The sequence below is a fragment of the Fragaria vesca genome, linkage group LG7, assembly GCF_000184155.1.
Source record: "Fragaria vesca subsp. vesca linkage group LG7, FraVesHawaii_1.0, whole genome shotgun sequence".
NCBI lineage: Eukaryota > Viridiplantae > Streptophyta > Magnoliopsida > Rosales > Rosaceae > Fragaria > Fragaria vesca.
In genome coordinates, this window is record NC_020497.1 from 17,182,078 (window position 1) to 17,209,080 (window position 27,003).

Genomic DNA, 27,003 nt, shown 5'->3' on the forward strand with positions numbered 1-27,003 from the left:
ATTTTTTATTTTTTTTGTCCACTCACTCTAACGTTATTAAATGTTTTCCCCTGGGCCCTTCGTTTTAAATTGCCCAGTCTGCAGAGTTCGGGTTGGATCTAGTAGGAGACGAGGCATAGTCACCCGCATTTCTGCCAGTTTTCGTCAGTAGGTTACCTGTTCAACCTACTCGTGTTTTCTTTCTTCCACTTGTGTTTAGTAGCTCTGAATACTTTGGAATTATTGTATATTATGTGTAGAATTTCTGAAGGATGATTATGTGATGTTCGGAAGTGTTGAATTAAGAGGGTAATATGAAATTTTCGAGTTAGGGTTGTCCATCTGCAAGGGAGATTTGCTTAATTTTTTTCAGTAAATTTTCCTTGGAGGTGGTCCCCGCACGACTTACTCCGGGTTTCAGGGTGAAATTTGGGGTGGGTCGTGTCATTAAAACATTAATATGAGTTACTCAACAGTTTTTTCATTGAAATGAGCTTTAAAATTCTTGTTTTTTAGTAAATGTTTATTTTCCCAACAAAGTGTGTGTGTGTGTGTGTATATATATATATATATTTCCCTTGCTTTATTTTATTCACGATTTTTTGATTATATATTTTTGTTTCCTGTTATTATAGTGTACAACATGGACAAGAGCTGAATGCAATTAGGGAGGGGGTCCCCAGTTTATATGAGAGGCATTTTTGATTTTCTTGAGTTTGTACGTCTACATAGTCCTCCAGACAAAGTTATTCACATATGTCCGTGCAACAAATGTCTCAATCAGACATCAGTAACATATGAAGACATGTATTCTCACTTAGCACTAAACGGTATTTGTCCTAGTTATACCACTTGGACATGACACGGCGAAAATCAAGTTCAAATGCCTACACTTACAGAAATTCAAGCACAACATAATCAGCAGGCAGGATCTTCCAATGCTAGTTACGGGGACCCTGCTGTGGTGAACCTCTTAAACGATGCCTTCCCGTTCGCCACCTCAGGATATCAGCAAAATGTTATTTATGACAACGCCCCTGACACGTTCCCTAATGCCTCACACGTTGACTACAACAGTGATTATGATAAGTGCAACAGGCTTGTACAGGAACTACAAACCCCATTGTATCCTGGCAGTGAGCATACTGTGTTGGGTACCGTCATGGAACACATGCAGATAAAAAACAAGCGGGGAAAGACTAAGACATGTTTTGATGAGGATATTGCACTTATGAAGAAAGTGCTTCCCAAAGGTAACAGTTGTCCGGAAAATTTCGACCAGGTAAAAAGGATGTTGGTTGGCCTCGGTCTTGATCACCAAAAGATAGACGCTTGCGTCAATAACTGCATCTTGTATTACAAAGACAACAAGGATGAAGTTGAGTGCCCACACTGCTACGAGCCAAGGTATGAAGCTTCCACTTCATCTAAGCAGAAAAAGCCCATTCCTAAGAAGATTCTTCGTTACTTCCCGTTGGGTCCTCGTCTGCAACGTCTATACATGTCTTCACATACGGCCAAACATATGAGATGGCACCAGGCAAGGCACCAAGGAGAGGAGAGGATAGATCCAGATAATCTCACACACTCCGCAGACGAGGAGGCTTGGAAGCACTTTGACCGTTCTTTTCCCGAATTTGCTAGTGTGTCGAAATGTCAGACTCGGACTTGCAACAGACAGATTCAATCCTACTGGAAACATGAATTTGTCTTACAACATTTGGCCTGTGATAGTATTTCCATACAATCTACCTCCCAACATGTGTATGAGGAAAGAGTACAATTTCCTTACGGTTATGGTTCCAGGGCCGTGTTCTCTAGGAAAGTGCTTGGATGTGTACATGAGACCATTAATTGACGAGTTGCAGGAGTCATGGGAAAATGGACTCCCTACTTTTGACAGGCATGGTCAAACTTCATTCATGATGAAAAAAGCTGTTATTTGAACCATCAGTGATTTTCCAGCTTACGGGATGTTGTCTGGTTAACAAACTAAGGGGTACCAGGCTTACCCGGTATGCATAGATGATGTCAATTCTAGTTGGCACGCCGACAAAATTTGTTTTTCGGGATCTCGTAGACATTCCCGAGGATCACGAGTGGCAGTGGGATGCTGATGCATTTAATGGGACTGAGGAGCATAATCCGAAAACCCCAGGGAGGTCTGGTGAGTGGATTTTAGAGAGGCTTAACCAGCACTAGTTCGGATATTTGAGCACGAGTAAAGAAGTAACTAACTTGAATCTTCCCACGCCTAATGAGTTTAAGTATTGGACGCACAAAAGTGTATTCTTTGAATTGCCTTACTGGTCGACCTTGAAAATCAGACACAACTTGGACGTCATGCACATAGAGAAGAAGGTTTGTGACAACGTTTTTGGAACAATTCTGAATCTCAAACATAATAACAAAGACACCCCCAAAGCCCGTGTTGATCTTAAGATGATGGGTATACGCCCCCAGCTATGGCTAGTAGAGAGCAAAAAAACAAAAAAAGCCATAATGCCGAAAGTAGGCTGCACAGTCCATCCTCAAAAGAAGGCGGAAGTGTTTCAGTGGTTTGGAGACATTAAGTATCCTCACGGGTATGCAGGAAATATCGCTCGATGTGTTAAGATGGGGGAAAATAAGATTAGTGGGTTAAAGACTCATGACTATCATGTTTTGCTGCAACGTCTTCTTCCCGTGGTCATTAGACCGTATTTGCAGAGTGATGTGGTTGACACGTTAATGGCTTGGTCAAAGTTCTTTCAGAGGATATGCGCTAAAGAGCTTAAAAAGTCTAATGTTCGGTCATTGCAAGAAGACATTGTGTACATCATGTGCAAGCTGGAGAAGATCTTTCCCCCCACTTTCTTTGACATCATGATTCACCTCATGATCCACCTTCCCGAACAAGTGTTGCTTATTGGTCTAGTACAGTATACCTGGTGCTATCCAAATGAGAGGTATGCACTCATATTTATTCTAATTAATCATCCTTTCAAATTAAGATAAATGATATTTTAAATATTTATTATAAGAATTGCATATATATTTGTTTTGCAGGCAACTGGGGGATTTCAAGAAGAAGAACGAAAACAAACGTTTCCCTGAAGGGTCGATCATGGCGGCATACATTCAGGCTGAGTGCGTAACTTACTGCAACACATATCTCAATGATGAAGACACAGTGGGGGAATCATCTGGAGTGGGTAGTAGCCGACAATTCAATCTATCAGTTGTTTCCAACGATGTTGAACCGTACGGCAGGTTAAGTAATTCTGAAAGATTAAGTAATGATGAGATCAAAAAGGCTTATTGGTGTGTCTTTCAACATTGTGAAGAAGCCGAGAGATACTTCAAGTCCCATTTGGAAAGGTAGTATGGTAACGAAGTCATACACAAAGAGAGATTTTCCTGATTACTTCCCTATTTGGGTACCTTTCTATCGATATGTATATATGATGTTACATAAATTAAAGATATGTTGTTTTTTTATGTTACATAATATAACAACGTTGCTATTAAAATTGTTACAGATGATGCACATTCAACAGCAGTTTCCTGCTTCTTACGACCCGGAGTTGCACTTGTTGGCTGGAGGACCCCAAAGCCACAAAGTTCGTGCTAGATGTTTTGTGAACGATGTTAAGTTTGTGACGTCAGAACGGGATGAAGGCCATGTCACCCCAAACAATGGAGTCATGGTTGAGGGTCTGGGTTTCAACTACTACGGGGTTCTTGTCAGTGTTATCGAACTAATCTACGGCAACCGTATGCCAATCGTGTTGTTCAAGTGCAAATGGTTCAATACTGACCCAACTAGACGGAGGTGTACAATTCTAGATCGTGGCTTGTTATCAGTGGACTCAAACAGTGTATAGTATGAGAATGAGCCGTTTATTCTTGCCACCATGGCGAAATAAGTGTTTTATCTTGATGATCTGGTTATGGGTGAGGGTTGGAAAGTGGTGCAGGTGATGTCACATAGGAATATTTTGATTGTAGCTACACTGGGAGGGGATGATGAGAGTGGGCCCAGTGAACCAATAACAACTGATCAACCGAATGAACCATATCAAGAGAATTCTCCACATGTAGTCCCTGATACTGAGGATATTCGTGTCATATCATAGGTTACCTTCCAGTTACATCATCTGAACTGAACTCGCTACAACCTCGCATCCCCAATCATGATGACGACGGCTTCATAGATGACGAATACATAGAGGATGATGAGTATTCTGACCAAACTGAGGAGGATGATGATTCAAACGACTCAGATTATCATGAGTACGATTAGTATATATATATATATATTACGATTATTGTACGATTAATATATATTACGATTATTCGGATGACTCTGATTATCATATGTATTTTTATATTTATAATTAACCACGTCCGTACGTACGTACGTAAGTCAAACCATTAATTATATAATATTCCTGAAAATTTCCATTGTAATTTTTAAAATGTGCGCCTATATATGTATGCTTTTTTAAGTACGAATACTTATGCGGAGTTATAATTAGTTTAGTTTGAAAAGTTACAAGAAAATGCTCAGATGCAAATATACGTACAATTGTGGAAATTTTTAATAATATACTTAGTCGACGGAATTTGAATAATTCATCGTCTAGTACTCTTAAGACGACGGAAAGTGGACTTTCCGTCGCTTAGGATACCCAAAATATTAGTCACATTTTAAAAATTTTATGTTACTTAGACGACGGAAATTGTATAAGTCGTCAGTTTGGTAAACCAATGCGACGGAAAATGTATTTTTCGTCGTCTAGGAGCCCAAAATATTAGGCGGGTGAATTTTACGCCTTTTTTTTCCCCGAAATTTCGTATTACTTAGGACACGAATAAATGTCTTAGGCGACGAAACCTAATTTAAAACCTATACTAACTCCCTCGCGCAATCCACAATCCCTAATTAAATTCACACCCACAATTCCCAAATCCCACCAGAGTCGCGCCACCAGAGCTGCGCCACCAGACCCCATCCACGCATCGGCAACAGATTAAAGTGCGCGCATCCACCCACCTCTTCCACTCATCGCCACCGCATCCACCCGCCACTCCGATCTCTCTGCTCTCACCTTCTCACCGCCGCTACGATCTCTCTGCTCTCACCTTCTCACTGCCGCTCCTTTTGCAAGTCCGTATTCTCTCTCTTCTTAGATTGATCTTGCTTGTTACTTCTGAATCGTAAACGATTTCGTTGATCGTATTTCATTATTATTATTATTATTATTATTATTATTATTTTAATTATCCAAAAAAAATTCCCAATATCACATTGTATCTTCTGCTTAAGTGGCTCACAGTTTTTGTTAGTGTTTTCTGTATCACCAATGCATCAAGTCTAAAAAAAATAAAAAAAGTGAAGAAATACAAGTGGTTTGATCAACCTGTATGCTTTTCTATGGACTATTTTTCATAATCTTTATCTATTTCTCACTCATTTACTAACAATTGTGTTTTATTCATGTGCAAGATATGGTGATCATGGGGAAGAGGAAGGGGAGAGCCACTAAGGCCGATGCTTTGATGGAGTCAATACGGCAGAGCGTCGGCTCAGCTAGTAGTAGCAGCTATCCTAACCCCATGCCGGCTGAGACAGTACCACCAGGGGCTCCCCCCTTGATCGTGCAGCGCCTTACAGTTGACAGTTGTTCAACAGGATCTCAATCGGCGTTTGTAACCGCACCGGAGACTGCAACCGCACCTGAATCTGCAAGACGCATCGTCGGCAGCGCTCGAATCAAAGTTATGAACCCAACAGGTAAGTGTATTAATTTACTACCCCACAGCACACTTCTACTTGGGGGTCAGTAAACTTTCAATACAATATGTCTCTTTCATTTTCATGCCACTTACACACAACAGATATCCTCTTGTATATTAAGTATCATAATGTATTTTCACATGTTAATTGTAGCTCCGGCCCTGAAAAAGAAGCGGGGTTTTTGTTCTGGAAAGAAGGCGGAGGATATCGTTCAACAAACAGGGCAAAAGATCAAGTTGGCGTATTGCCCCCGTGTAAAAGGCCCTAGCGTGAGAGGGATAAACAGCTTGGTGGCACATGATATCGGTTGCGCCATACGGAGTCTGGTGGGAATGAGGGCAAGCACGTTCTACGACCTTGATCAGATTGAGAAGTGGAAGGTGTGGAATGCAATGTCGGTAAGTAACTGAAAAGTATATGAAAAGTAATTTACTTAATTACATTTGTTTGATAACATATATATGATTGCTTATGTAATTGGAATGCATGAACTGACTGAATTGACATATCTCTATTGATAAAATTTCATGTCTAAGGATATGTTTGCATAAGGAGTTTTCGTAAAAAGTGAAAATGTTATGGATATGTGTAAAGTATGATTGAATATGTGTAAAGTATTGTGTGCTGATATGAATTGAAAGATGTGTTTTGTGATAATAATTGGGTGTGTTAATTTTTTTTTTTAGTGCTTAACATGAGAATTTTTTATTTATTTCTTACTTAGTTGAAGTACGAGTGGGATGAAAATGATGAGGCAATGTTCAATTGGATACTGATGAGAGCACATGAGAGGTACAAGGACTGGAAGTACCAGTGCCACAAAGCTTATCTGAAGGAAGGGTCCTCTGGCATGCCTTCAGATTTCATTGGGAGAGAGGACCAGTGGGACTTTCTATGCCAGCACTTCGAGTCAGATGCGTTCAAGCTGATTTTTAAAATTACCTTCATTTTTTTTTAAATTACATTTATTGTTTCCCTTGTATTTTACTAATCTATTTAATATTTTTTCGTATATATTAGAGACTCTCCTTGGCAAACAAGCGGAACCGTGGGGAGAAGACTATGCACCACCACACGGGGTCTTCTCCTATCATCTACACAATGGAGGAACTCAGAATACAAGGGGAGCAGCTTGCAATTATCAAAGGTTTTCAGAAGACCTATGTCAGGGCCGGTGATGAAGATACGACCAAGAAATATGTAAGTGTCTTTCCTTTTACTTTATGTAAGCTTAGCAAATGCTTCAAGCATGTGTAAATCCGGCTATTGGTATATATATGAGACCATTAAGTTGAATGTAGGCACTGTCCAATTACAATGTCATGTTTTCCTGCTTCTTCCAAAAAAAAAAGAAGTGTTATTATCACTGTTATTAATTAATATGTATAATTTTAGAGAGCAATAAAGTTGTTTACTATGGAGCAATTAATAAAGTTGTTTATTAGGGTATCTATTGTGTGTTGTGGCCATGAAACTGAAAGGGAGATAATGAATTGCAAGTTTACTGACCCCCAGTAGAAGTTTACTGGGGGGCAGTAAACTTCAACTAGGTTTTCTAGGGAGCAATAAAGTTGTTTATTAGGGTATCCGTTGTGTGTTGTGGCTATGAAACTGAAAGGGAGATAATGAATTGCATGTTTACTGACCCCCAGTAGATGTTTACTAGGGGGCAGTAAACTTCTACTGACTCCTAGTAGCTTCTTTGTTTATTATGGAACCAGTAAACTTTATTATGGAGATGTTGAGCTGTATGTTTTGTTTATTAATTGATGTATTTTAAATGAATGCAAAATGACATGGTTGATGAGGTCAATAAACGAAAAGAAGCATTTAAGGAACAACACTTGGCGCGACGGAGGAGCAGATTATGGAAAGTGTTCAGTCCCAACAAATTGAGGTGTTGGGTATGGTGCTCAAAACTCGCAAAGGAAAGGAGATCAGCGGGATGGGACGAGGAGGCGAGCGAGACTTGAGCCATTCTTCAAATGGTTCCACTTCACGTAGTCGTCCTCCTAGAGTTGATGAGCAGCAACTCCAAGAGGTGCAGCAGCGCTATGAGCAGAGACTAAAGGAATCAAAGGATCGTGCCCAACAGCAGTTAACAGAGGTCCAGCAGCGTGCCCAACAACAATTTCAAGAGGTCCAACAGCGTGCCCTGCGTGTTGAGTCTATGTATAATGCTGTGCAGTCCCAAGTTGCAGCCTTATATGAGCACCTAGGTATGCCACCTCCTCCTCCTCCACAGTTTCCTCCTCCACCTCTAGATGCTTCTCCTCCTCCACATGTTTCCCCACAAAACAATGATGATCTAGGTGATAATATAATATAGAACTGGACAACCGACGTCCTTGGAATTATTGATTTTGTAGAAGATTCATAGTTTAGCTACATTGTATGAACAATTTTCTACCTAGTTAATTCATTAATTATTTTGTATATATGAATAATATTTGTTCATTTGTGATCAATATATGAAAAATGGTCCAAATCTAGTGCTTCCGGTATATGTATCTGTATGTGTTTCATTATTGTTACTGATTTGTAATTTTTAGAAACAGTGAAACCCAAAAAAATAATAATAATAACAAAATTCAGTGTTTTTTCACCCTAATTAAAATCTCTTAGGCAACGGAACAAGAAACCTTTGTCGCCCAAGATATTTGTCTTAGACGACGGAAAACAGTATTCTTCGTCACCCAAGATAAACAACCAAAGCCACGGAACAGTAACATTTGTCTCCTAAGATAAAATACCTAGGCGACGGAAATAGCGACATTCGTCGCTTAAGATAAACAACATGTCCGACGAATACAAAGATCAATTGTCGACTAAGAACTGTTAGAAATTCGTCGGGCAATTACTCTACCGACGAATTTTCTGTCGCTTAAGAACGATCATATATTCGTCGATAAACATATATACCGACGATAGTTATGTCGGTTAAGAGGAATTTCATATTCGTCAGCTAAGAACATTTGCGACAAAAACTTTCCGTCGATACAGAGTTTTATCGACGATTCCGTTTGTCGACAAGGCAGGTAAGGGTCTGTCGGGTTTGATCGGTCTTAGGCGACGATTAACTTAATTTCCATCGCATAAGTGTCTACCTCACGACCCCTAGGTGACAGAACTTAGACGACGGATAATTCATCGGCCAAGATTATAATTGACGGATATGCAGTCTTAGGCGACGAGTTGTTTCCGTCCGCTAAGTCGATATTTCCACTAGTGGAGACGGAATTATTTCGTCTCCTAAGTGACAGATTTCGTCTTTAAGTACATAGGAGACGAAACGTCCGTCAGCTAAGATCCGTCACCTAAGTGTGGTGAGGTAAACACTTAGGCGACGGAACCTAAAATTATGTCGCCTAAGTGGTTCTTAGGCGACAGAATACTTTTGTCTCCTAAGCACTTAGCGACGGATTTTATTTTATAATAAAAAAAATTATCCACTTAGGAGACGGAATAGTTGAATTCCGTCGCTAAAGGCTGAAAAAAATTTAAAAAAAACGCCACCGCAAGTTTTTTATCCACTCACTCCGACCGCCCCAAATACCACCACCACCGTAGGTTTCAGAAGTCACAACTAAATGTCTTGAACTTCTTCTCATCCTGAAATTGTATATGGAAAAAATAAAATTTACTACCCCCTAGTAAACTTCTACTGGGGATCAGTAAACTTGTAAAAAATAACTCTCTTTCAATTTCAGGGGCACAACACACAATAGATACCAATTCTTACCCTAATAAACAACTTTATTGGCTCTTAGTGAACCCAGTAGAAGTTTACTGCTCCCCAGTAAACTTCTACTGGGGGTCTGTAAAATTCAATATAGTATCTCCCTTTCAATTTCATGCCAATTATACACAACACATACTCATTCTTACCCTAATAAACAAATTTTTTGCCCCCTTGTAAACCCAGTGGAAGTTTACTGCCCCCTAGTAAACTTCTACTAGGGGTCAGTAAACTTCAATATAGTATCTCCTTTTCAATTTCATGCCAACAATCTGACCCAAATATACCACCACCACCACCATACCAAATAACCACCATATATGCCACCACCATCATACCAATCACATCCTAACCAAAATTAAAATCAAAATAAAATTAAACAAAAACACATAAATCTATCACCAAAGCTAATTAAACCAGAAAAATTGAAGAACTTACCTTGATTTCTTACCCCTTTGAAATTTCGAGGGACGGTGGTGGGTAGCAGGAAGGCTTGGTAGAGATAGAAAGGTGACGGCAGAGGCGTCTGTAGTGACCCAGATCTGAGGGTTGGTGTAAGAGAAGGGGACGAGGAGCTTGCTGGCGACGGGGACGGGTGAATCGAGTCTGGTCGGGTCGAGAGGGGGAGGTTGTTGGCTCCGAAGAGGGTGCGGAGGTGGCTTGGTGATGTTGAAGAGGGTCTTGACGGTGTTGAGAGTGGTGGCGTTTGTGGGGACGAAGTCGATAAGCGCGTGGCAGTTGGAGGTGGCATTGGTGGGGGTGGTGTAGTTGAAGGTGGCGGCGGAGGAAAGAGCGGTGAGAATGGAGAGAGAGGCCGGCATGAGAGTGATGGTCTAGAGAGAGAGAGAGGGAGAGAGGGAGCTCTGGGAAAAGATGGGTTTCCTTCTATTGATAAGGTTGGTGAGTGTGTGATTTAAAAGAATTGATATGTTTTGAAATATTTTGGTTTGAAATTTTTATGAAATTTTTAGAACTTAAGCGACGAAATGTTCTATTTCCATCGTCCAAGTGATTCATAATTTTTTTTTTTTAAAACATTCCGTCTCCTAAGTTCTACTTAGGCTACTGAATGTAGTTCCGTCCCCTAAGTGATTCATATAAATTTTTTAATTTTTATTTTTTCAAAATGTCGTCGTCTAAGTAAAAATATTTCGTCTCCTAAGTAGTACTTAAGCGACGGAATGAAATTCCGTCTCCTAAGTCATTCTTAGGAGACGAAATAGAAATATTTCGTCTCCTAAGAATAACTTAGGAGACGGAAACTGTTTTGTCGCCTAAATAGAAAATTTCGTCGCTTAAGTACCACTTAGGAGACGGAATTTTTTAATTCCGTCGCCTAAGTGCTATTTTCCAGTAGTGGTAACGCAACGTTGAGATCATGGAGTCCCATTCGACAACGATGTCAGGCAACGCGCTGCCGGATGAAGCAAAGAAGAGATAATAGTTGTCTTCTAGAGAGAGAAGCGGCTCATATCAACAATATCACATAATAGTTAACAAAAATATATTTCAATCCTTTCATCCAATGGTATTGAGTTCCCCATTTTCATAATATATTGACTCTTGATAAGGTTGCCCTTTAAGATATATAGAGTGGAACGGGCTGAAACTTGTACAACTTGCATAATATATTTCAATCCTTTCATCCAATGGTATTGAGTTCCCCATTTTCATATGTCTTGACTCTTGATAAGGTTGCCCTTTAAGATATATATTTGATATATACATAAAGGGTTATAAGGTAACAATAGTTGACCACGCCGATCAAGGCCCTAGTAATGACGAATATATGTAAGTTTTTTAACATATATACGAATATAGGTAAGTTTTGTATATACTTATCCTTGGTAATAGCCAATGGTAGAACCAACCAAATTATTCTTTATCCACGTTGTTGTTTTAGCATGTATACCACATTAGTAGACAAACAAAACGTCATGTATAAACTAAAAAAAAGAATTGATAAATTTGATTCTACTCTTGTATTTACTGCGAATAAACATGTAATTTGTAAAAAGTAATAAACCCTGGTCAAAACGGTCAGCAATGTAATTATGATGTGTCAACGCATTATATTGAATTATTGATATGTACTTCGATAGAACTAATCCACGTAACAATGTGGGTTGTTTAAAGTCTCCATCTTTTGGTTTCTCCTGCTTTCAATTTTGCTTCTTTTAATGCAGGTCGTATTAGGGGTTTCTCTTTGTAGCCTTTTTGTTTCTTTTTATTACACCATAGGAAAAACCGGAACAGATTTTACGCACCAAAGTGCACTTGCACCATTAATTTGCAAGTTCTCAAATCCTCGTATGAGAAGATCTAATGAAGACTAAAGATCTTAAATTCCTTTCTTTCATTTTCACTTTTGACCCGATCAAATTAATAGAACGCTCATAATAAGAGTACCTCTTATTAGATCTCAGGTCTTCACTTCCTGTGTTGGAAACACTTATAACTATTTTTTGGTTTTAATTTTGTTAATGATATTAAAATACATGCATAATAATGCAACATAAATGACCGGATCAAATATTGTATATTAGTTTATCAGTTCACTTGTATCTTGATACGTAGAAGAATTTTCACGAAAAAACAGTGTTGGATATTTGAATTATGTCGAGCCTAAATAGACCAATGTTGGTGGGTTTGTAAGAATAGTTCGATAATTTGGGCTTAGGTTAAATATGTTTGGGTAAGTTTTTGGGAGCTATTTTGCAACTTACGACAAAGCGCCTCGTTCATAATCATACTGCACAAGATTCCATCCAGCGCAGTCGTTAGCTTTGTAGCTCCAAAAAGTCAAAAACCCCCTCAAAACCCTGATTCGAGCACCCAACCCAAATTTGACTCCGTTTTTCTTGTTTAATTTCATGATCAGGTTCATCAATCTCAACCCCAATCGCCCATATCTAAATTTCAATGCTAGTGTGGTTGTCTGATTAGTTGCTTTGATCGCGGCGATCAGGAAGAAACTAGGATGAGCCAACAACCGTCTGTGATACTTGCGACGGCGAGCTATGATCACACCATTCGCTTCTGGGAGGCCAAAGGTGGCCGCTGCTACCGCACCATCCAATACCCTGATTCAGTTAATCTACTTTCCTTGTATTTGCAAACTATGTCTTGTTCTCGAAATGAGTGTGTCGTGTTTAGGGTTGTTTTTGTTTGCTGTATTGGTTTGTTCATGTTTTTGTGGGAGAGTTTACTACATTTCTGATGGGTAAACTTGCATTGGCCGTTTCTATTGTATAGCAAGTAAACAGGCTCGAGATAACCCCGGATAAACGATTCCTGGCTGCAGCGGGCAATCCTCATATTAGGTTGTTTGATGTTAATTCAAACAGTCCTCAGCCGGTTTGTCTCTGTCATTGAGTTTTGTTGGGTTTTATTGAATTAAAGTACTTCACTCAGTTAAGAGTGTTTGATTTTTTGTATGATTGTATGCCAGGTGATGAGCTATGATTCGCATACTAATAACGTTATGGCAGTGGGGTTTCAATGTGACGGGAACTGGATGTATTCAGGTTCCGAGGATGGTACAGTAAAAATATGGGATTTGAGGTCATTTGTACTAGTCTTCTCATCTACCTTTCTATTATCAAGTTATTATATTTTTTCCCGTAGTTGGTTTCTAGTGTCAAATATGGACTTATATGTTGAGGTAATTACAGAGCTCCAGGTTGCCAAAGAGAATATGAAAGCCGTGCAGCTGTTAACACTGTTGTGCTGCACCCGAATCAGGTCAACCATTGTATCTGCCTTGATATATCTTAGATTAAAATATAATTGAATCTTGGTGTCTTACGTACCTGCTGATGTTAAGATGGATAAGTAGGAATTGAACCGGCATGGCTTTGGGTCATATAGTTTATACTTTATAGTGTTTCCTTCTTTTGAAAATATCCAAAAGATATTGTGGATTATTCCATCCATGTTTAATTTGGTTTACTAGGAGATTATGGATGTTCTTAAAAACGGGCTAGGTGAAACAATGACATACTAGAATTTTGCAGCTCCTGCTACTTGGGTCGATTATTTCTATTGGACTCTGAATGTGTGGAACATTTATGTGCTTTTCAAAACATCCTGCTAGAATATCCTGGGAACTGGCTTATGAGACTGTCATTGACTATTTTCACCTTCGATTTCAACTGTCATTCTGATCTATCTTGAGAGAGGATTAAGCATTAACTAATCATCTGAAATTGTTGCTGTGGGATAGTGGCTATCTCTATTCTGTTATCATTGTGTGTGTGTGTGTGTGTTTTTTTTTTACCAAATTGTTGTCATTATGCTTCCTCAGACCTGTTGCAATATGTTGTTATCGCAACATATTAATTTTCCAGTGAACTTTAGTCGACATTTTATTTATTTAGCTTGCTTATCACATGCTTTTGTTTGCTTGTCTCTATGTTAAAGATAATATATCTATATGAGTGGTTTTGCAGACTGAACTAATATCTGGGGACCAAAATGGCAACATCCGTGTTTGGGATTTGACAGCGAACTCTTGCAGTTGTGAATTGGTATGCTGCACTATTGTGGACTTTTTTTATTCCCTTACAACTGTAAATATACTTTCTATGATGATTTATTGAAAATGTTGATGTTTTTTTTTTTTCTTTTCATCATACTTTTGAATGTTAACTGTTATTCCAAGAGGTTTTGTTCAGCACATGCCTGCATTTGTTTGGTCACCAATATTTTTAACGTTGGTAGGTTAAGGAAGTGAGTGAAGAAAAATAGAAAATTATACAATCATTTACATCATTACATGTGTGTTGCACTGTTTTATGTACTGATACTAAATATACATATTAAACCACAAAAGAAATATGTAAATAAGAACGGGAAACAAATTGGTTTTCGGTATTCTGTAGGTATGGATGGCAAGTGGGAAAGAGAATGTGGGCATAGTAGTTACTTTGGATAAAAATGTGAAGCTGCAGTCTAAGCATGTTTACTACTCTAACCTTCTGTATTTTTCATTGAAACCTGATGAAATTGATAAGCAAGTTCTTTAAAGGTTGGTTTTTGGCAAGAAAAGATTGACATGTGAAGATCCCGCCAAAACAATTATTTGCTTAATTGATAGGTATAGGTTCAAGGATTATCTCAAGATGTATAGACTCGCTGATCAAATCCTTAAAGCACATGAACAAGTGCCAGAATCCCGTCCTTTTACTTGCGTGTGCAGTGCACTCTTTCTCCTCCTATATGACGAGGTTAAATTTGACAGTGATCTTTGGATTGAACCTAGGTACCAGAGGTGGATACTGCTGTAAGATCACTAACAGTCATGTGGGATGGGAGCTTAGTTGTTGCAGCAAATAATCATGGGACATGCTATGTTTGGCGCTTGTTGCGAGGGACACAGGTAGTACCTACAGCAAATAGTTATTCGTTCTATTCAATATTACCTTAATTCATTTTGATGTCAAGTGCATTGCCTTCCAGACTATGACAAATTTTGAGCCACTTCATAAGCTTCAAGCACACAAGGGATATATCCTCAAATGTCTACTTTCACCTGAGTTTTGTGAGCCCCACAGGTTTGATTCCTTAAGTAAAGAAACGATATATATAGTTTGCCTTTTTATACCTTCGTCTGTCAGTTCAAACTTCCGATAATACCTACTGGTCTATTTGTGTTTTCCTTTCCATCTCTCTCAAGGTCAATAAACCTAATATCTTTATCTAACCTAACCTGTATTTCTCGGCGAAATAGTTTTATATTTGAATGTGCCATATGCTTGTGTTGTCATTGCGATAATCTATTAATGATTTATACTTTTAGATATCTGGCCACTGCCTCTTCTGACAACACTGTCAAGATATGGAATGTTGATGGTTTCACATTAGAAAAGACTCTTGAAGGTATCTGTCTTATAAAATTCTCCAAAGGTTCTAATTTATACTTTACAGATAACTCTGCAAACCTGATGGTTACTAAATCTTGAGCTATATAAGAAATTGTTTTTACATCCTAGGGCATCAACGGTGGGTCTGGGACTGTGTTTTCTCCGTAGATGGTGCCTATCTTATAACAGGTATATTTTTATTATTATTTATTTTTTTTTTTTTTTTTATTTTATTGTTGTTCTTCTTCTTCTATACCTTTCTCAAGAAGTACAGAAAGGTATAGATGAACTCTTATTCGCCTGTAGCAGCTTCAGAATTAATTCCTAAATTTTTGTATGAAGACTTCGATTTTGTCAAGTTGCAATGTCAGCTAAATCTGATATGTGTGATAAATGTGTATTTCTCGTTTCTGAAATGGTAATGATAATACAATGCTTATCCTTGCAGCTTCCTCTGATACAACAGCAAGGCTTTGGAACCTGTCCACCGGAGAAGATATCAGAGTGTATCAGGGACATCACAAAGCAACCATTTGTTGTGCACTGCATGATGGAGCTGAACCTGGTCCACCTTGAACCTGGATATGCCACCTGATGCATTTACTTATGTTTTAGAAATTGCAGAATTGTTTATAATGAAATCGTATGAAAATGTTACGGTTCAAAAATCATGAATCTTCTTTCAGAACTACCTCCTAATGTGTTGTGTCTACTTCTGTAGGCAGAAACCAAATGATGTGTTTGCTTTGTTCAGAATACCGTCTACCTCCTAGTGTGTTATGCCTACTTCAGAAACCAAATGATGTGTTTGCTTTCTTTGAATACCGTCTAATTGAACCTGCATCCCTCACCAAAATTTGTTGGCGAAGACACAGCAACTCCAAATATATATATATATATATATATATAGTATTTTTTTTTTTTTTCTTTTGAACTTTGGAATATAAAAATTTGGCAATTCACTTTCGTTTTTGGAACTAGAATTTGACCATTTTTACCATGGTATGAATGGAAACTTTTCGAGACAACAAAAAGAAAAGTACATGTCAAAAATGTGTTTTCTGATGACTTCCAAGTAGTTGTTCTTGATCCCTATCAAAAACAAAAACAAAAAAAGTAGTTCTTGATTTGTGAGGCTCTGTAAAATTTTCTTTGACCATTTCAATTTTTGCCAAGTAATTTGACCATTTAATGAAGTGTTTAATTGGTTAGTGAAACACGATTCCCCTACAAATATATCATTATCGATTTGGCCAATGAAAATAGGGAATGACTGACAGTCAATTGTAGGGCGGTCCCAAAAATAAGGCATATAGATTTTGAGCAAAATACTTGATACTTTTAGTCTTTTACTTCAAAGATCAATTTGAGATTGCTCTAAGATCACATAAATTTTAACTGGTATTGACAAATGAATTAGCAAATACAAACAAGAGCGTTGGCCCGTCTTTTGCATACATTAAACTACCTCTCAAATCTCCATCATTTGCATACAAAACTACATCTAAATTTCTTGTCAAAAAAAACTACATCTAAATTTCCATCTTTTGCATCAAATCAAAAGAACCCGTACCAACTTTCACAGGCAGCCCAAGACAGATCCTAGCAGATGGGGTTTCCAGGTCATCAGTCTCCCCATGATATGCTGCTTCTCGAATGAACTTGGAAGCCGTCTCAAATGACATTTTATTGATTGGCGATGTAGACTCTGCTATACCTCCAAATCTGTTCATTGGACGATACCCACCACTATGAGTCATGTAATCAGCTATGAGTGAAAGGTGTCTGATATTGACAGATATCCCATAAACCTTGAAAACGTTGCTTATTTCTTTGATGATAGTTTCTCTGGCGGCTTCCACTCCATAAGTGTTAAGCATAGCATGAATGTTGTTGGAATATATATAGTTGACATCAAGATCATCTTGCAGTTTCCATAGTGTAGCAAAATCCACGCCTGCTGTCTGCACGGCTCGCATCTTCTTTTCTTCTTTTGTGGGATTCTTTTCACCCGGTAATTTATTTCTGGGATCATTCCAGGAGCAGAAAACTTGATCTTCATTACCATAAATATCAATATCTTTACAATCCAAAATATTGCCAGAGCTTTTGACATATACATTTCGGGCTGTCTTCCGAGCAATCTGCAGCAATATTGCAAACAGGATAAATATCAACAAGAGGATAGGTTACAAAAGGACAGACGTGGCAGAACTACACATGAATTGACAACAATTTTGAAGTTCTTTTATGTGGTGTTATCATTTTGATAGATGCTGGAGACTGGCACAACATTTTTAAGCTGTCGATATGTTTTCATGCTGATAAATGCCATTCGGTGGGTCTGGGTGGTGTTTTTCTCCTTTTCTGGGTGGTGTTAATGTGCGCAAGCTGTTAGAAAACAACTGAGAGGAAGTTATTATGAGAAAGGGTAGATACCTGATCCAAAAGAATATGAGGTTCATTGGTAAATTTAAAATGGATCTCAAAGTGAAACCCCTTGGCTGACACAAAAGTTGCCCTGTCATACTCCTTTCTTACTAGCTTTGCTCGGGTCTTCTTTTTTATTTTCTCCCTTGATTTGGTCTTTTTTCCCTTCGATTGTGGCTTAGATGTATCTCCAGTTGAGGGACTTTCATGCATTTCATCATTTGCATCTGAGATCCCCATCACACCATCCTTATCGATTTCCACATCACTTTCCCCCTTATCAATTTCGCTTTCAAATCTATCAGAATGATGACCTTCACTCACTTCATCCTCACAGTCACCTTCATACTCCATCTCATCTGTACCCTGCCGCTTTCGTTTTTGTGCATCCAACCCAAAATCCTCAGCACCTTCACCACTGTCATCTATATCGCCATCATCATCATCTTCTCCCCCATGCTGCGAAATTTTACAAGAGACATCTTCATCTGCCTCCATTGATACCTTCGGCAGTGAATCAGCCTTTATATCTTTTATACCACTAATTTTAGAGAGCAAAACCAGATGATTCTGTATGGCATCCTCCAAAGCCCTGACAAATTTAACCACTAGGAGTTCCTCCCAATCTTCTGAAAATTTTGAAAGATGTTCTGGTACAAAAAGTGTCATCTCAAGCTCATAAATACGGCAAGTTTGACGGTCCTTATGTGTAAATGGTGTAATGTTTACTTTCATGCTCTCTATTATGTCTGCCACAGTGATCCTCTTCAATCTATCAGCTAAACTTTTAGCATAGTCCCTGCACATCGCAAATAGATTGCAAATGTCAATTTGAGACATAGAACAGTACAATATCTAACAGTTGGATATAAAACTTTCAATGACTTGTAAAAAGAAAAACTGGATGTAGTGCACAACAACAAATTAAAAGGACACTCACGTTTTCTCGTTTATCAACGGACATGTCATGACTGGAGTCTTGATATCATTTGAAGCAGTCATCAAGATCTCTTGGAGCCGTGGAATTCCGAGAGTCACATTCATTTCACTTCGTCCAGCATTATGGAAGGTATTCAGACTGAAAAATGAGATAAATAAACAGATACAATTATCACCCAAACAAAATGACCAGTTTCATTTTGCAGCTCACAAAAAGATTAATGAAACCGATGTGTAGCTCTGGATGTGCAGAATATACCAAATCAATAATAGTTACTTTCATAAACTATCCCATGTCATATACAGATATAATTATTTTTCCTTGCATTGTATTAAACGTGTACATCCAGGGGTTGAGAAATCCACATCCAAAAGGACAAACAAAAAGGTGATGCATAGACATAAGACCAAAAGCTGACACAGCAATCAACCACCACCAGCAATTTAAAGAAAAAAGTGGAAGCAAGCAACCCCCTTAAACATGTAGAAACTAAGTTGCACAAAAGAGAGAACGATTTAACTTGATTGAAAAGTTAATGTATCTTGTATTTTTCCCCCCAAAAAAATATTCAAAAGCAAATTCAACTCAAAACACCCCTTTCGGTTAGCCAGCTTGTTTTAACTTCTGTACACAGCTCCCACCACAACTAGTGTAAGGACAAAGCAGCAAAACAGAATACCCACTTCTCTGCTATTTTCAAAGAACGCACCAGTTTGGAGAACAATAGACACTAGTATTTCTCATGGGAACCTTTGAATATGAGAGAAAAGGAACAGAAATAGAAAAAAACATTACGTCATTTGTGTTGATGGTTCTCCTACGGACTGAGCAGCAAGAATACCAACTGGTTCACCAGGTTGCGCAAGACTGCTGAGATATTTGTGCTCCATTAACTTCAAGGTGGCATTTTTCTCCTTCAAAGACAAATTAGGAACTGACATCTCTGCTTTTCTTTTGAGAGCGGGAGGCAACTCATCAATATAGGGATTGAGTTTATCAATTTGACGACCAAATCTCTTGTCAAACATTTCTTTATTCTGACAGAAAGAAAAAAACATAAACAAAAGAATAACTTGAAAATGACTGCAAGGATTTGGATTCAGATTCAGAAAACCAGGAACGAGTACTTACATTTGCCAGTTTTTCAAACTTCTTAATAAAGCTTGTCAAATGGACATCAATACCATCCTCCCCATAATGGAATTGAATAATTGAACCATCAGCATCACGGACAGTATGATCATAAGAAATCTTAAGGCATTCGAGATTTTTTATTAGGCATCTTTGCAAGTATCCACTTCGAGAAGTTTTGACAGCTGTATCAACCAGCCTATGTAGAACAAGATAGTAATTAGATAAGAAAAACCAATCAAACAATAACGCCGAATAAATCACTAGCTAAAGAAAAGAATAAGATCATCAACTTACGTACTTCTGGTCATTTACCAAAAACAAAAAAAAATAAAGGCACCGACATTTCTTGTTTACAAAGCAACCTCATCCTATATTAGTAAAAGATGCACACCACTATAGTGTGGAAACACAGGCTCATGTAAAATATAAGCCATAGTGATCCTATGATGAAACCATGTTTAAAAGTATAATCTGGATGACATAGTTAACCCTTTGTGCTGTAAATAGTGAAGAGAAACATGATAAAGAAATCATGCTTTAAACTCTCAATAGCATAACCCCACTTGAACTTTATTTTCTTTTTCTTTTTCCTAGAACTTTGACATCACCAAAAGGTTGCATCTTTTATGAGAAATGCAATTATATTTGCAAAATAAAAACAACTTAGAAAAGGTTGAGAAAGAAAATTACCCTTCACGGCCAGCCATGCAGTGAAAATAATACTCCTGAGGATGAAGACCGGTAAGAAAGCGATCAATAATAAAACCTCCAGCTCGAGGTGACCAATCCCATGGAGGGAAGCATGGTAAGGTCTTTCCAGAAACCATTTGGGGGACTCGTTTACCTTCTAGCTCTTGCTGACCCAAGTATGAAGCAATTTGTTGGAGATTTGCCTATAAAAAGGAAGAGATCCTCGCTTCAAAACTACTTAAAGAGTTAAAGAAGATAAATAACTCTTAACGTACGTATCAACACTAAGGGTAAATTACCATAGGACTTTTAATGTGAAATGAACTTGGCTTCAAGACAGAAAGAGTTATTACAAAAAAAGTTAACAGTCTAATGGCATTATATATGATTAGGCCTCATACATAATCTATTATAGGAATCTTGTGTTTTTTTTTTTTTTCCTTGTGAAACATCTATGTTTAATGTTTTCGTATTTGTGAATTACTATATATACATTTGGGGGGAAACACATCTTTTATAGCTCCTGGGCAATATAAAAAGTCATGTTGCACAAAACTGGTAAGAAAAAACTAGGATGCAAACGCCGAAAACTTACCACACCACCTTTAGCCCCAGAGCTTGTCATAAGATACATATAATTCTTAACAGATGGTTTTGATAACCCTTTCTGAAACAATTGTTTGAAGACATCAGATTTGGAGATTTTTTTATTAAGTTCACTCGTCATTTTCCTGTCCAACATTTCCGACACAGATTCTCCATTATTGCGTAAAAATTCTTCAATATCCGATTGCAATATCACTGGATCTGCAATTTTTTAATCAAGATGTGATGCACCATTCTAAGTAAAAACAGCTTCCCAAAGTAAAACAAAAACATAAGAATTTTAGGCAGCTTTTTCAAAATATAAAAACAGCTTCCCAAAGTAAAACAAAAACATAAGAATTTTAGGCAGCTTTTTCAAAATATCAAAACTTTCTGTAACTATGTTTACGAGGAACAAACTTTTTATCAAAAAGAAAAAATAAATTCATAGACCAATACCTTTTCTTTCATTTTGTCTGACCCCAATAAACTCACGGAAAACTATTTCACCAAGCTCTTCACAACTTTCGAGTTGTTCCTTCATTTTTTTGTCTTTGCTTTGTATTAGCAAAAGATCGTCAACCCCACAAGTGAACCCATGCATCTGAAATGGGAGTTAACAAAAAATACTGAAACTTGAGAATAATAGTTTCAACAACTAACCAGTATATAAACGACTAAAAATTCTTCTGCCCTCAACAGGAAATAAACTTCATAATAACAGTTTCAACAACTAACCTGTAAATAAACAGTATATAAACGACTAAAAACAGAAAGCAATTTTCCTGCAGCTTCCGAACCATAGAGTTCCTGCACATTATGGACCAAACCATAGTCACCAAACTGGTTTTTGTCGATCACACCACGCACCAAGTTATTTCGATAGATTAACAACTTGCTCTCATCTGGCTCCTCCTTTCCTTTTGAATCATCTTTAAAAGCTACTTTTCTTGACTTCTTTTCTTTTGCTCGTTGAGCTTTATCAAATTCCTCTTCTTCTTCAAGAGTCTTGCAGTTGAAAAACCCACATGGGAGTTTTGCTTCCTTTTCAACAGTAAGTGGTGGAGAACCACTTGTAATATGATTTAGCAAGGTAGTGATGACCTAGAGAGATGAAAGAACTTGTGTTTTAGATATAAAAAATTAGGGACATCATTTTACTATGCATTAACCATTCAATTGGGAAAAAAAATACATTAATAACAAACAATTAAGTAAAATGAAAAGATCAGCAATTCCCCCACATCAGTAATTCCTTTCTCAGTTTGTTCAACTGAGATTGGATTTAAAGTTAATGGCGAAGAACTATAAGAAAAGTGGAATTATTTTAATTACTTCACCATAATAAACCGTTAAATTTCAATACAATTGCAGTCACAACTGTGTAAGAAATCAACTGAGTAGGTGAACAGGACTCGATAAAGTATAGGTATAAAAGCCCACAAACTTTTTTTTTTCCGGACACATCTATTGTTTCAAACAATCAAAAAGCTATGTGGATTTTCAGTAGCAAAGAACAGTTATAATCCCAAGTGTGCACTGCAAATAAAATTTTGCTGAGCCAGCTCATACTAACCTGCTTTCCCGTCCACAGACGCACTGGTTTCCAAATTGCAGGAAGAAGGGGCTGCATTTCATCTTCAGAGTTGGATGTTAAAACCTTTTGACCTGGCTTGCCAGAGAAAGTGTCTGAACCACATGCTGAAACAGATGAACTATAAAGAAGCTGATTAAATTCATCCGAGCGGAGAAAGGTGTCCTTTTTTGTAAGGAGGACAGCACTTATAACATGGTCCTGAAATTTTCCAAATTCAATGTAGTTAGAAGCTGCAATTGTAGAATATCCTAAGAACTTAAAGTATCCTCAGTTTGACATAGAAATTAGTACAATAATATCCTGTAACCTGAATTAAGGCTCGAATGGGATCACCACTAGTGGGCTTTACGTATTGATTATTTGCGTTCACCAAATTGTAAGCTTCAGCGCGAGAAATTTCATCTTGTGGCAAATGAACATTCATTTCATCACCATCAAAATCAGCATTGTATGTACTGAAATCACAAGAGTTAATAAAATCACCAAGTGCCATGTGCTTGTGACATATAGTTCAACATCTAAATCTCAATCAATCATTAATTAAACATGTATTCGATTTTATATGTAGGAGTGTGAAAATAAACCTGCAATTTGCATAGTGCATGCGTAATGTTTTCTCCCCCTTCAATACACGAACTATGTGAGCCATTATACTGGGTTTGTGAAGTGTAGGCTGTGAAATGAAAACATCAAACAAATTAGCACTCCAGCAGAGGCGTAATAATCCAAAATTCACATTATATCAAATATTTGAAAACAAAAATATTAACGTAGCAAATTCTTAGAAGCAGCACACTGAAGCTATTTAGACTATGTGCCGTTGGATTTTGTGAAGTGTATACTGTGGAATAACACCCATCAGATTAACCAATCAAAAGATCTTAATCAACTACTAGTCCAACTACAATCCAGAATTGACATTAAACAATTTTGAAAATAAAAAAACTATAAATAAGCTTTTCAAAGTAAAAAGACCAGTTATACTAGTATGGTTAAACAGAACACTAACTTTACAAACTATGAATAAAAAATTATACACTTAAAGTCAAGCGTGTCATACCTGGCGATTAACAAGAACAATGTCTCCATCTTGCAAGTGACGGAGTACCATTTTGTTTTCATAGTCAGATCCCTTCCCATGTTGTGTCCCTGCCCCTTTTGAAGAAGGTAACTTTCTTGACAATAAAATGCGCTCTCTCCGCTTTTGTGGCAACTTGATAGATTTTTTATCAATATAGTGTGTAGCTCCAGGATGGATTTCAGAACCATTGACAATAGCATTCCTTAACTTGAAAACATTCCAGGGAGTAACTCTCTGCATTATGGGTTACAAAGAATAAAATAAAGGCATATAAAAGAGGGAAGATTTATTCACAAAAAAAAGGGACAATATGATTACCAGACCCAAACACACAGCTCACCCTTCATATGGATAAAAAATAACTGATTATTCAAGATATGTTTGTTCCACCATGCATTTTTTGTCAAAGGCAATTATAAACTATGGATACATATATAATACATACAACCTTAAGGCACAGAAATATGACTGCAGAACTGGAAAGGAAGACGGAAAAATTAAGCATAGAGTTTGTTGTTGGATGATGAAGATAAAAAGTGGGGTATTGGATAAATTCTTTAGTGGTACTGAACATAAATGGACAAAAATCTGAGAAGGTCAGAACAAAGGGGTGGGGGGTGAAGACTAAAGAATTTAAACAAAGAAGTAACAACAGACGGAAAAAAATTAAGAAGTAAAGGAAAAAATTTACAATTTTCGATATTATTTAAGTTAAGAAAATTTAAGTAACTGCCAACATTGATGCTAATTTGAAGCCACCAAGCCCAACAGTCAACCATACCTCAGGATATGTTAATGTCAATGCAAAGACTGGAGGAATTCCAATCTCATTAACAGCTAAATAGGGGTCAGGGGATATAACCGACCGGCATGCATGATTAACCCTCTTTCCCATCATTTTCTGGCGGAACACGCCTTCCTTCTTCTCCAGCAACTGACATATTCCAGAAGCATCTGTTTTACCTTGACCTAAAATTAAGTACACATAAATACAGGTTACTTACTACATATAGGAGATAAAGTTGACTTAACAAGCTAAGACTGCTGCTCCTAGTCTGTTTCTCACATTTCGAAAGAACAGTAGCCACTCATGCAAGCATAGTTCTCATGTTTCCCTTTTCTGAAGAAAGTTCTTATTTTTCTCTTAAATGTTGATTACTAAAGGTGGTTGAGTCAGTAGCACACTATAACTAAAGGTCCCAAAGGCATGAAAAGTAGGTGAGCCATGTCAGCAGGTACTATCACCCCATTTATTTTTAATTTTCTCCCATCTTAGTATCACTTAAGTTGTTGGTATTTATTGTCATTTTCTGATCTTTATTTTTTCTTATTGACTGAGAATAGCTGCATAAAGTTTCCCTACATTTCTCCCTGTTCTAGTTTTTCTACTCTCTTCCTCTTCTTCTCTTTCTTCCCACTATTTCCCCAGTGCTACATCAACTAGTATCATAATCATCCCATGGGTGTCAATTACTCAGTTGGATGGGTGCAGTTTATTCTTCTAAAATCTAACCTTAGAAAAAAGAATAACAAAAACAACTGCAACAGAAGAGAACTGATATGGGGGGTTGGGGGGTAGAAAAAGGAAACTATAAACCATAAGAGAAAAATATTTAAAATACACATTTACTCACCCGAAACAGTTTTGCTATCGAACATTAGATTTATACAATCTTGAAGTTCCCTCCAACGCCGAATTGTCTGTGATTGTTTGTTCTGACTAAGAGCGTCTTTCAAGTAAGTATTTGTCTGAACCACCTTACTCAATGAAACAGTTTGAGGATGCTCCATCACCTAAGAGAATCAACAAATGGAAAACACATGACCCAAGGGATATAATTAGAGAAGGTGGATAGAAGATAATTCCACACCCTATTTAGGTATGAACAAAAGATATAAATTTTCAGAACAATTCAAACACCCATAAAAAATATACACGATTAACTTCAAGTAAAAGGCCATTCATACATTATTTGCATTATTAGCTTACTAGTAGCCTACTTATAATGTGGCAATTTTATAAAAGAAAGGTCATTTAAAACTCCAAAGGAAAAACATCCAACTAAACAAGCAGCAAACTAACAGTTAACTCAAATATATTAAAAAAAAAAACAATAGAGAACACAACAAAGTGTAGAAAACACCCTTAACATTAACAAAAACAGAAGAAAGACTGACAATGATTACCCCCAAAAACAATAACACAGAACCAGTAAACAACTACATCTCACAATAACTCCCTTTTTTCATTCAAACGACCAAAATAACCAAGACCCTGTACCTCTCCAAAGAAAGGTAGGTATCTTACTCCAACCAGAATACCTAAGAGGCCTAGTACTCAACAGTGCAAAACACCCCTCCAGGAACTCCCAAACCATCCCTGCATCTCTGAGATTGAAGGCTATAACCAAACAATGAACTAAAGAACAATTTACATTCTCTCCGGCCTCATGCACAGAATACACCAGTTTGGGAATAAACATCAATCTGGTTTTTTGCACTTTGCATAAGCCACAATCGAAGCTAAAACGTCGACCTGGTGGACAGTTGCTATCCAAATCAACTCCCCTCGATCAAACCTCGGACAACTTACATCATCAGAAAGAATATGAACCATGAACTACGAGGGAAAAATTATAAGTGCTCATATAGGCTCTCTTTTGTTTGGTTACAAAGATGCAAAAGTTCTAGCTCTGTCGACACCAGCAATGTCATTAAGCAAAGCCTGAATAACATGCACATAAGGCTGGTTCATCAAGCAATTTCCTCTATCCTTAATTTTAATCTAAAATCTACTAAACTCCTGAAATCCTTGAACAGTTAACATAACTCCTCCACCTCAGAGTCCTTCGGACACATTTTAACCCTAACTCCCAGTCAACATGAAGTTCCAAATCTCAGCTGAACCGCAGTTTAGAACTCATGGTTAATTAAGTTTTCAAGGGTTGTTATGTGTTTAAGAAGTCCTCCCAAAATTGAGAACAAGATCAGCATTTTAGAAAAGTAGCTCCCAGGAGCAAACGAGTATTTTCACATATTTATTCGTAGTCTTGTGGGTTAGTGTTCATAAATAGACCTTACAATCACAAGGGTCCACAATCCAATATATATACATAATAGATGTTTGTGTATGGAAGTAGAGAGAGAGAGAGAGAGAGAGAGAGAGAGAGAGAGAGAATAAT

At 37.5% G+C, this 27,003-nt stretch overlaps 1 protein-coding gene and 1 pseudogene across 2 annotated transcripts in view; one reads left to right on the forward strand and one right to left on the reverse strand.

The window, feature by feature from the left end:
• The first annotated feature begins 12,251 nt into the window (after nucleotides 1-12,251).
• Nucleotides 12,252-16,113, forward strand: LOC101303747 (WD repeat-containing protein wat1-like). The gene is made up of 11 exons (XM_004307517.1): nucleotides 12,252-12,381; nucleotides 12,469-12,591; nucleotides 12,756-12,857; nucleotides 12,952-13,064; nucleotides 13,175-13,244; nucleotides 13,952-14,029; nucleotides 14,764-14,880; nucleotides 14,961-15,055; nucleotides 15,301-15,380; nucleotides 15,494-15,553; nucleotides 15,813-16,113. Exons 2-11 carry the CDS (start codon nucleotides 12,481-12,483, stop codon nucleotides 15,938-15,940), a joined length of 954 nt encoding a protein of 317 aa, XP_004307565.1. The 5' UTR covers nucleotides 12,252-12,381; nucleotides 12,469-12,480; the 3' UTR covers nucleotides 15,941-16,113.
• A 635-nt stretch (nucleotides 16,114-16,748) lies between these two features.
• Nucleotides 16,749-27,003, reverse strand: part of LOC101309408 — a 16,234-nt pseudogene continuing 5,979 nt past the window's right edge. The window contains exons 9-23 of the transcript XR_185359.1: nucleotides 25,456-25,615; nucleotides 24,603-24,790; nucleotides 23,801-24,055; nucleotides 23,325-23,413; nucleotides 23,048-23,195; nucleotides 22,720-22,938; nucleotides 21,882-22,247; nucleotides 21,597-21,747; nucleotides 21,154-21,365; nucleotides 20,559-20,761; nucleotides 19,866-20,064; nucleotides 19,530-19,771; nucleotides 18,729-18,872; nucleotides 17,804-18,593; nucleotides 16,749-17,508 (exon numbers count right to left, since the gene is read on the reverse strand). The product of XR_185359.1 is annotated as a DNA-directed RNA polymerase I subunit RPA1-like (transcript). The remainder of the gene's footprint in view (nucleotides 17,509-17,803; nucleotides 18,594-18,728; nucleotides 18,873-19,529; nucleotides 19,772-19,865; nucleotides 20,065-20,558; nucleotides 20,762-21,153; nucleotides 21,366-21,596; nucleotides 21,748-21,881; nucleotides 22,248-22,719; nucleotides 22,939-23,047; nucleotides 23,196-23,324; nucleotides 23,414-23,800; nucleotides 24,056-24,602; nucleotides 24,791-25,455; nucleotides 25,616-27,003) is intronic.